At 43.2% G+C, this 11741-nt stretch overlaps 1 protein-coding gene across 1 annotated transcript; it reads left to right on the top strand.

Moving 5' to 3' along the window:
* Positions 1-9278: 9278 nt before the first annotated feature.
* LOC100501698 (putative purine permease 4) lies at positions 9279-10579 on the top strand. Its single transcript, NM_001323286.1, has one exon. The coding sequence runs from the start codon at positions 9334-9336 to the stop codon at positions 10522-10524; it is 1191 nt and encodes a 396-aa protein (NP_001310215.1). The 5' UTR covers positions 9279-9333; the 3' UTR covers positions 10525-10579.
* The last annotated feature ends 1162 nt before the right edge of the window (positions 10580-11741 follow it).

The raw sequence follows: 11741 nt of genomic DNA, 5'->3' as shown, positions 1-11741 counted from the left end.
GCCTAGGGGCTCAAGAATCTTGGATATTATCATATTCACTAGGTATATGCCCGTGCGTTGCAACGGGGAATGCTTGTACACGGATATGTCATTGTTTAGTGATGCTATCAAGAATCAACTCAACAATCATAACAAGTGAGTTTATCTAGATAATTAGTGAAAAAAAATCAGCCATGCACCAAATATTCCTATGGATTTTGTTTGCATATTTAAAAATTCCTATGGATTGCTTTCCTCCGTACAAGTTAGAGAAAAATAACAAAAGGATTGCAATTCATAGCTAACTCTAATTCGAGTACGGAAGAAGCCACCTGCAGCTGCAGAGATCCTGAAGCTCAACTGCGATGCTTCGCAATATGCGTTCATTACAACATAACACTCTGAACATATGCAAGCCATCAGTTTTCACCGTTTCACCATCCTAATGTGGTCTTTTATTGACCCAAGTGTAATGGACTAAGGTGCATCAACGTGCGGCAGAACCGCAGAACTACATTCACTGCCTCAACTGAAGCTAGGGCAGATAGGTCCCTTGGACAAACCAAGGCGAACCTCCATTCCATGGTGCATGTCAGGTTGACGGAAACCTTCAGAATCTTGAGGCACTGCAAGCCGGCAGAAAAAAGAAAATCAGAACAAGTCAAAAACGATTGTGCCAATAAGGAAAAAAAGTCCAATGCTACCACAAAGCATATACATAGATAAAATGTTAGGCGGTAACTCAGTTAAGCACCAATGAGCACTGACAACTGACACATTTTATCACTCATCATAGATGCTAATCCTAAAAGTTATTGTAGCTATGAGAGACAACTCAGGTCAGACTGTCACAAAAACATATAACTTTTCTAGTTCCTTGACGTTATGACAACCTTCTTTGGTCTCAAGGCGTTTGCATTTCTTGGGTCAAGAATAAAATCAGACTTTGTATCTCATGTGAAGGCAACTTCTGGGTATAGTATGATATCTGTAATCTAATATTAAAACTTGTAGTGAATACCATATGGGACATATTCCTAAGCAATAAGGCCTAGTTCGAAAGCACGTTATATAACAGATCATGAAATGACACATATCACAGCAATCGACAAACATTTAGCATTTATGTTCACTGCTATGAAGAATATTGGTTAATTCCTCTATTTCTAAAATACTTTATCAATCGGTTTTGGAGATTACTACTATATAATACTACTAAACAATTTAGTTCATTCCTTCGAGATACGCACTGGAATGTTAATTACAGAAATGCTTAGCAGACCAACATAGAAGACTGTCACAAAATGGAAGTGGACTTGCGTTCATGTACCTCTCGGCTTGCCTCATGAGCCAGATTGGTGCCCTCTCAACCTTTTTCCCTCTGATTGCGCTCACTAGCAGCAGCTCCTCCACCGTCCCGGGCGAGGCCTCCTCCATTACCGTCTCTGAACCGCACCATCACATCAAAAGAGCAGCTAAATTAACTTCTCAGCCCAAGCCTCACAACCTGTGAGCAGAAGAGAATAAGATTCACCTTGGACAGTGCTGTAGCGGACGGTCGAGAGCTGTTTGCGTCTAGGCTCGGTGCGGGAGAACCTATCGTGGAAGAGGGAGGCAAACGACAGCGAGAGTGGCTGGCACGTTTGGCATCACGCTGTCCAACACCGACAGAAGCCCAACCCCTTGCTTCTGCCTCTACGGCCGCGCTGGTGGAAGCATTGTCCTGAAACATGAGGGCAAATCATATTTTTCTTTTGTTGTATAAATTGCTATTAATCTTTTGCAGATATACATTTCCTGCTCCAAAGCTACATGGAAGATAATTTCATAGTAGAAAAACAACTTAACTATAACAGCACCCCAAATGAAAGGAAATTTTATCACATGAACAAATTATACCTTCAAAGCAGCTTTTGTGGGCATCCCTGTAGCAACATATTGATGCTCAGAGTGGCCAATGATTGCATCATTACAAACCACAACAATCTTTGCGATCATCTGGGAATTTTCATCCATGCTCAAGCTTGACCAATCGTGTATCTTCCAAAGCTAATATATAAATAAGGGAGACATTTCAGAGATCATGGAGGGAGGAAAACATCCCATGGCCACCGACAGTAACCTCTTGAGCAGTAAAGATGGACTTGGCACAAAACCTAGTATGTATTTCATGTCATTGCTATTAAATGAAACGTCCAGAATCTGAAATTTCAAATATTTTAGCCAACCAAATTGAATTAGCTTCCTTACCATGTACTTAGCATCAACAAAAGGGTCATCCACAGCCACAACTTCAATATCGTCCCTAACTCCCTGTTTGATGCAATTCACATGACCAACCTACAAATCCACCCAAAACCTACAGTAACAAGAAAAGGGAGCAAGAGCAATAAAAAATCTGATATAGTTCACCTAGTTCATACTTGCATCGAACTGTGAACTCAGAAAGCCAAGAATGGTCTATTTTTAGAGTCCCAAGAATGATATATTTGCTAAATGTACTTAGCTAGTGCAACAAATACTCACTTAAAATGTCCTGTTGTACATACAGAAAAATAACATGGACAGAGAATAAAAATGAGGAGCTTTTGATCATCTACCATACCACCACTATTACTGGAATCTCACACAAGGAAAATAATAGCAGTAAGCATAACACAAAAATCATGCTCGGTGTTTAACCACAGAAAATTCACACAAAAAGAAATTTCAAGGATTTAGATGTAAGAGTAATCAACAAAAGAAAAGGTGAATAGGAAGACAAATATAAAACAGAAAGGACATGCCAACCTTGTTTTCACCTTCTTGCACACGGTCATGAGTTTCCTTAGAATCTACATCCAGAGAGGTATCAGACACTCCCTTTTCAATAGTAGCTCGCTTTTCAGCTTCTTCTTTTATTCTCTTTTTTCCTTCTCTTTTCTTAAACACTCTTCTTCCTCTGCCTTCTCTATTAGTCTCTTTTTTCTCTACAAAATGTAGGCTGCAAATACAATCATAATAGTAAAATTATAGTTCACATAATAGTTGCAACAGCTCCCAAGAACTGTAGGAACCAGAAACCTGTAATAAACAAAAGAAGAAGTGTAGGGCACGTTGTCCTTCGCGTCGCCATTGGCCTCCGGCGCTCCGCCGTGGGACGATATAGAGAAGCCTGATGTCCGGTCTGACGGAGACGCCATGGTGCCTCTTCTGATAAAGAAATAATATCAATTTATTAGTTAGGATTTTTGTCAGGGAGAAAATAACAACCTGCTGATTGTCAAGCTGATGACTTGCAAGTTGTTTAGCCTCAAGAATCTCAATTTGTTGCAGCTTCTTGCGAAGTGTTCTGATCTGGTTAGACAGTGGAGACATCTTGTTCAACGGTGTAGTCTTTCTGAATAAAATTGTCATCACTTGACATTGCGGATGGCCTTGATGCAGATTTCCCACATTTACAGGGCTTAGGGAATTATCTACACCACTGTCAATGACGGAAGGATAGGTAGCTGTCATTGTTGGAAGACCCCTCACAAATTAGGATATGTGCTGACTGTGGTGCACCTGATCCCAAATGGGCGTAAGTGACGTCATTGTTTCTCATTGAACTTCTATTATTATGTTTATCATTTCAGAAGATAGCTACTTACATGGCTTCTCTACAAAAGATCCTTCCTTTTTATGTTGATAAATTGGATCATTGATTTCTTTTATATGAAGACAGAATGCAATGGAGCGCCCATGTGTACACACACATCTTTGCTACTATACCCATGCCATTGAAGAGTGTAGATAGCAATTTCTCTAGCACTTCAAGGAAGGATGTCTCTGTAAGTTGTGCTAAGAAATATGTCTTACATTTTTTATATTTATCTCACCTATTTCCTGGATAATATGATTTTTGCATAGCAATTGCATGTCTGTGATGGAGCATGTTCATTGAAACTTGTATGGTTGTAGTGATTTTGTCAATCTGCCTTACCGTTACAAATTTATCACACGAAGATACAAGAGAATTTGTTGGAGAGTTGAATACCACACTGGTCAAAGGCACCAACTTGGTTGTTAGAGACATGCTAACAAGTGATTCATATGTTGTTTTAACGCTCGGAGGGCAGGTATATTTATATAAAGTTTATATACACAAATCATTTTATTTATCCTGTTAGTTTTGCTCCAAAAAAACAACAATTGGTTCTAACTGCAGAAAGCTCAATCAACGGTTAAAAAAAGTGATCTGAATCCGGTATGGAATGAAGTGCTTAAGATATCTGTTCCTCGAAATTATGGACCTCTAAAACTTGTAAGTTTTATCATTAGAACCTTTAAATTATTTTCCTTGTATCCAAAGGATTCTAGTTCAAATAAGAGTACAATATGGTAAGTGTCATGAATTATGGCAAAGTCCTTAGGGTGTTTCATGAAATGGTAAAGATGAATCAATCGATCATGTGGGCCAAGATTCTTCTCTTCCTCTAGGATTTGTTCCAAAATTGACAGATGCAATGTTATGCAAGACAACTTTACATAAGTATCACAGATGAATCTTCATAAATATAATTGTATTTTTCAGTAGATTAGATAGAAGGGTCAGCATCAAGAAAGATGAAATGATACAAACCTCCTAAGCTCGTAATGTCCACTACTATCCATTTATGTTCTCTGTCTTCTCATGAGGTGGAATGATCCGTAGAAATGTCATCCTAACAATGCCAAATTTAAGGTAAAATGTAACATTAATTTTAGAAGTTCAGAAATCTAGCATTAGAAAGAGCCAGGACTTTTAATGTAGGAAATACTTCACATAAAAATGGTCCTCTAAATTCAGAGGATGTTGTTTAGATATCTCCGCGCTATAGTAGTAGGGATTATAAATTATGCATAACAAATAAAGGTATAATATATTATTTTCCTTTTTTATACTCTACCTATATGCCCATTGTTGCTTTTGTTTGATCAGTTCTGCTATATCATAGCTAGCCAGGTGCAATTTCAATATATTTTAGGTGGGCAGGAATTATCTCATACAGAAGTTGTTGTATCGTGGAACTGTTGGCATTCAACTGAACTCGTCATGGAGATATGAGATTGTTCCCCGACAAAAAATACTAACACTTGTTCTAAAAATGCTAGTTGTGACGCTGCCATGACTTTGAAACATGTTTCTTATTGATTTGATGATCTCAAAAACAATGTCGTATTAAACTGGTAACAAGCTAACCGTCGGAGTCAAAACAAGGCATGTCAAGGCACGACACGATGAGAGACGTACCTGGTCGACGTCGTGGAGCTGGAGTAGGTTTAGCTGGAGCACAGCGTCATGACGGTCCGTGAAATGCCACCCCTTAGACCGCTCCACAGCATCTAGATCCTTGACCATAACCAATAGCAAAAGCAAAGAACACAGGAACACATCGAATCAATCTAACATCACCAGATCAATGCGAAAATGCCATAAAATTAGAGATATATTCTTGTGTTCAAACCCATATAATTTGCTTCGGCTAGCAGCACTGCATGGCCTCAGTCTTGACATTAATCTAACCGTAGCACGTCCTGAAGTGATGATTCCTACGACATCTTCGACCTCTGAAGTAATTTGCGTACTCTTTGTCGGGCCGGGGTTGGCATTCCGTTGAGCAGAAGGCGAGAGCGGGCTCAATGAGATGAATGACCACACAAATCAATCAAGGCAGAGCAGATCTAGGCCGAAAGAAACGCATGGGATGGGAACTGAAGAGCTACTACCTTGGGTTGTGATGACGAATAATTAGAGCTTCAATATTGTTGGCAGACATGTTCCTAGGAAAAACGACATTGCATAATAGATCAGAGACAGACCATCAGTATACAGAATACAAATAGGGTATCTTGTGAAAAATGTGCCAAAAGATATGTTTATTCAGTTACAGTTGCAAAAGGCTCCGAAAGGCTTCTTACTGTAGTCTAGCATAAGAGCAGTGCAATTTGTTTGAAATGGCTAACTTATTTACTTGAAAATGCTAACATATTACTTCTGTATTTCAAATTATCTTACCCCCTGTTATACTTGTGATCCATCGGTGCCTTCCGATTCACTATTCTCTGTGCTGTTTAGGTTATTGTTGCGCACCACACCTTTTTCCTTAGCTTATTTACTCTGCATGGTTAATGATCACAATGCAAACCGAACATCATAAAAGAATATTTGGTAAACTCAAATTATTAACATGTAGGAAAAGTAACAGCAAGCAGAACCTTTGTAATTGACCAGGCCTGTGTTGTGACCAGAGTAAGGACCAACATCGCAACAGGTCCAGCAGCTGCCGCATTGCCCCTGGTCCTTCACGGCGGTGATGGCTCCTTGGTCTCTCGAGTCTGCAATGCAGAATAAATTAACGCCGTTCACGACGGTGATGGCGTTCACGGTGGAGGCGACCAGCTACGGCGGCAACTCGTCGCTGGATCCCCAAACACAACAACAATAACAATAACAGAATATGGGCACAAGAGAGCTTGCAACTTTAATCAGATGAGTTAAAAACAGGTTATGTTAAAGCTGAATCCCCAAACACAACAACAATAACAATAACAAAGGTGCATAATCAAAACAGAAATAAAGAAAAGCTAGCGCACAACCTCAGTATCATGCTTCTGTGACCACTTAATATAGCAACAAACTTGAAAGCTAGGTAGAAAATAAGAAGAAAATACAAGACAACAGAACCTAAAAAGGTAAAATTCCACTTGAATGATTCCTAGAAGTATAAGGTTGAGATGAGTATTCTTGAAGATCTATTATTGAAGTCCCAGCAACTCATGAAATAAACATTTTCATGCTGCCACTAAAGCAGATGGACATCTACTTACATAGAAACATGTCTAACTGCTACTAACTCTACCCAATGCTACCGAAGAATGATCCACAACTCGTACATGTATTGTTGACTTACTCAATCTTATCAATTCTTTTATAGTTAATACAATCAGCCAAAGTTCAACACAAGTGAAAACGTGCACAAAAGAGCAGGTCCATTTCAACTCGAGTGAACCAGGCTATGCAAAAACATAACATTTCCCTAACTGCTACTAACCCTACCTAGCAATCCCCATTCGCTCAATCCTTCCAGCAACTGAAATCCCCTCTACACCCGCAGTACTCCTCTAATCGATGGACACGGGAGGGTGATTTTAGAGGAGGGCGTGTGCCGGAGGGTGGTGTCACTTACTCTGCTCGTGGAATAAGTACTTGCCCTGTAGGCGGTAGCCCAGGCGATCGAGGGCCTGGCCAGTGGAGGCGGTGACGCGGGGGGCTACAGGCAGGCGGTTCCTGGGAGCGAGATGGGCGTGGAGGCGACGGCGCATCGGGGTAGCGGGTAGGTCTGGTTGGGGGCGGCGCTAGGCTCGACGGTTCCACCACACGATCTCGGCGGCGGGGGATGTGGCAATGATTGTGGTGTCGATGAGGCACGCGTGGAGGAGGCATCGCGTGTTGTCTCCGCTGGGGGGTGGCGGGCGCGGCAGCGAGATGGGCGGGGAGCGGCGCGATATTTCCGGGGGACGGGGGCAGGCAGCGGGGGGTGCTTGCGCGAGGGGGCGGGGGCACGGAGGTGTGGACGCACTCCTTAGCTTCATAATAGAGTAGTATAGATTACAGAAAGACTAAAGTGTCAACTACAAGTTCAATCAACAATTGGTGGATGTTTCAAACCTATAAGGGACTATTTGAAACGCCATAAGCAGACAACAACATTGATCTCCAGACAACCTTATACACTTATTCAATGACAACCTTTTTAGAATAACTTTTATGAGACGAGTAGACCTCTTTAACTCTGCTAAAAAAATACGGACCTTGGCGCTCCCATGATTGAGCAAAACAACAAAGCACCTTGATGATGAGTTGTACTTCAGTATCTATAGAATAGGTATAAAATATGACACAAGATACATCCCACAACTCAAAAATAATGTGCAACAACATAATCCACTCGGGGCACTTCATTATCAATCTTGAAGATGATTTTTATAAAATACAACTCTAAGTTTGGGGCTACAGGGGTAACACACACGAACAACTTTTCTTTTCGAATCTTGTTGATGACCTTCAGCTAATTATTGTTCAATACAACTCGAAGATCGCTGACTGCACCATATATGCACATCTAGTGATGCACATCATAGTTTTAAACTCAGATTTCCATCAAAGGTCTTCAAGATGATTTTCAACATGGGGCTTGTGGGAAGTATGTATCACATGATTCCATGAGCATAGGAAAACAACATATGTGACTAGTGGACCAGCTCATATCCTCAAGAGGATACACTACAATACAACATATTCTTAACAAGGAAATGATCAAATTCAAATTGGTTATGGTCTCCAGTATAATTAGTATTCGTATTTTAAGTTGATTAGGTTTATAACTCCTAACCGACTTGTAACTCTAGCACATGTATATATAAATGGGGCTAAGGACCCTTCGTATATGCATTAGATGGAAGCACATCACATTTCATCATGTCGATGATTGAAACCCTATTTCGTACACCATCCGTCCCAAATTAAAACTCATTTTAGTTAATTAATAGGTTCAGACAATACATGATATATGTGTTTTATATATGTGTCTAGATTCATCAGCATCCATTTAAATATAAACATAAAAACTAAGAGTTAAAACAAATAATATTTTGGGACCGAGTGAGTATTTTAGTTGCTCTCATGTCTCAACATATATTGAATTTAAACTTGGGTACCCACACAGTTATAAGTTGAAATAACGTATCATTTTTTTTTTGAAACACTATAGTCAAAGATCATTTCGTGCCCAAATCAAGAGGAGTTTCAAGTTTTTTTTAATTAACCTGTGGTTGTGGCCATGTTGTTCCTCGACGACCAATGGAAGTTCTTGGTAAAGTTGAGGGGCCAGAAAATAAAGTTACAAGATTAATTATTTAAGGCCACGACCACATATAATCACCTATACTCCTTACCATTGGTGATCGAATAGTGGTCAGTTTGCTCATCCATGACTCATGCATGCTATAAAACAAGCACTGCAGATTTGAGCTAGCTGCAATGATCTAGTGCACTACCAAGCAGGACGAGGGGATGGATACGTACGAATTTGCTGAGAGCAATAACAAAACATATCGCTAGAAAACGTAATCAAGTCCCATCCAAACAAATCGACCCCCCGTTTATTCCCACTATTCCATTTACATGATCCCCATCAATCAACTACAAAAAGAGGTCGTAGTCGCCTCCTCTTTAAAAAGAGCATAACTAACCTCACGCAAATCACCCGCACTTATCTCGCTTAAATACTCCACCACCACCGCACTCTCCTCACGCCTCACCTCGCCCATCACAACCAACTCCGCTCTCCAATGCCCACCACCACCACCACCACCACCACCACTACCCCGGCCCCACTCCTCGACATGCCGGAGCCTTGGACGGACGCCACGGCCAATGATGGCGCGGCGAGTCGTCGTCGTCGTCGTCGGCTGCTGCTGCTGTGCGCCAACTACGCCGCGCTTCTCGGTGGCTCCGTGGCGTCCAGCCTGCTGTCCCGGTACTACTTCGCGCACGGCGGGCGCGATCGGTGGGTGGCCACGCTGGTGCAGTCGGTCGGGTTCCCAGTCCTGCTCGTGCCCGTCTACGCCGGCCGGTCCGCCTCCCAGCCCCGGCCGTTCGCGTGGTTCACGCGGCGGCTGCTGGCCGCGTGCGTGGTCATCGGCGTGCTTATGGGCGTGAACAACCTGCTCTTCTCGTACAGCTCCTCGTACCTGCCCGTGTCCACCTCCTCGCTGCTGCTGTCCACGCAGCTGGCCTTCACGCTCGTGCTGGCCGCCGTCATCGTGCGCCACCCGCTCACCTTCTCCAACCTCAATGCCGTGGTGCTCCTCACGCTCAGCTCCGTGCTGCTGGCGCTCCGGTCGTCCGACTCGGGCGAGCGCCCCGACGGCGGGAGCCGGGCCAGGTACTTCGCGGGCTTCGCGGTGACGCTCGGCGCCGCGGGGCTGTTCGCGGCCTACCTGCCGGTGATGGAGCTGGTGTACCGCAGGGCGGTGTCCGGCGGGTTCCGCATGGCGGTGGAGGTGCAGGTGATCATGCAGGCCGCCGCGACGGCGCTGGCGGTGGCCGGGCTGGCCGCGGCTGGCGGGTGGCGGGAGGAGCTGGCGCGCTGGGACCTCTCGCCGGCCGCGTACTGGGCCCTGGTGGCCGCGCTGGTTGTGACGTGGCAGGCCTGCTTCATGGGCACCGCGGGGATGGTGTACCTGACGTCGTCGCTGCACAGCGGCGTGTGCATGGCCGCCGTGCTGACCGCCAACGTGATCGGCGGCGTGGTGGTGTTCCGCGACCCGTTCGGTTGGGAGAAGGCCGTGGCCACGGCGCTCTGCGTCTGGGGCTTCTCCTCCTACCTGTACGGTGAGTACAGCAGCACGCAGCAGGCGCAGGACGGCGACGGCAAGGTGGCGGCGGCGGCCGCGTCCAACGGAGGCGGCGGCGCGGGGCACAAGAGTGTTGGTAGTGGTGGCGCAGGAGGAGGCGGAGGTGCAGTTGAAACCGTTTGATGAGCTCGCTGGACGCTGGCCTTTCTCATTGCTACAGCACATAGTACATGCATGCTGAAACAATGGAGATGTGAAGTGAAGGAGAAGACGGCAGCACATGAAGGGTACATCCATTAACTGTGTCGTATCGTATAGCTAGTTGCACAATGCATGTAACATAAACTAGGCATGCATGGCACTAGACAAATATTGTGTACATATACTACACAGTGTTGATCAGTCCATGAGATAAAGAGAGAGAGAGGTTGGTGGTGCTTTACTTGTTTGTGAGGTTTAAGGTTTAGTGTTACTGTGCATGGATGGACGGATAGAAGGATGGGGTGTAAAAATGGTACAAGCAAGTACTGCTGCTGTGATGTATTTATTTATAACTGAGTTGACCAACCAAATGAACAGTTACTTTCTTGGAATTTCTGGCTTTACCTAGATGCCATAAGTAGTACTTACTCCTCTATTTTTTTTTTATTTGTCACGTTTTAGTTTAAAAATAAACTAACACATGACAAATATTCTAGAACGGAGGTAGTAATATATAACATGAACAGTCCATATTCATACATTTTTCTTTCGGTCATTTTTGGTGGAGTTATGCCTAGTGCTACTATCATGTATACCACCAACTATACTTGCCACATATTTACTTGTTGAAATAACCTTTTGGAATGTAGCCTTGCAGGTTCATAGGAATTGTGATGTGAACAATTCACAGTGCAATATTCTACATGTAATCTGGAATTGCTCTCTTCATATTATTCTACCTTTTGGAATTTTTTGCGATTAGAAAGCGAACGTTCCACAGCTATATGGCTATGGCCCACCAACAAATATTTTTTTAATTGCATGACTGCTTAACTTCACCCATATATATTTCCTTGTGTAAACATATATGCCTCTCGCTTGACATGTGTGAGGATCACTACTTGTGTGGTATACATCATCATCATCATTTGAGTGACCACCAAAGTGGATTTGGTCGATTGAATGACATCCAAATGTTAAATATAGGGCTTGTTGGTTGTCCAACTCCACATAAGAAAATGGGGGCCAAGAACGAAAGGGATGTGCAAGTTGGGTTTTTTTTTCCTGAAGAGAATAATCATCCCCAGAGAATTAAGTCCACACAAATGAAAGTTGTTGGACTATATAGTGCTCTTACAGGTAATACTTTACTCCCTAGCTCGGCCTATCACGCCTTGGGTTATTGGGGTTTGAGGATG

Source organism: Zea mays, chromosome 3, assembly GCF_902167145.1.
Source record: "Zea mays cultivar B73 chromosome 3, Zm-B73-REFERENCE-NAM-5.0, whole genome shotgun sequence".
Taxonomy (NCBI): Eukaryota; Viridiplantae; Streptophyta; class Magnoliopsida; order Poales; family Poaceae; genus Zea; species Zea mays.
This window is presented reverse-complemented; position numbering and strand designations above follow the sequence as displayed.

Bases quoted from the DNA above. Each gene is read 5' to 3' on its own strand.
- LOC100501698 (NM_001323286.1), top strand. From the start codon at position 9,334: ATGCCCACCACCACCACCACCACCACCACCACTACCCCGGCCCCACTC.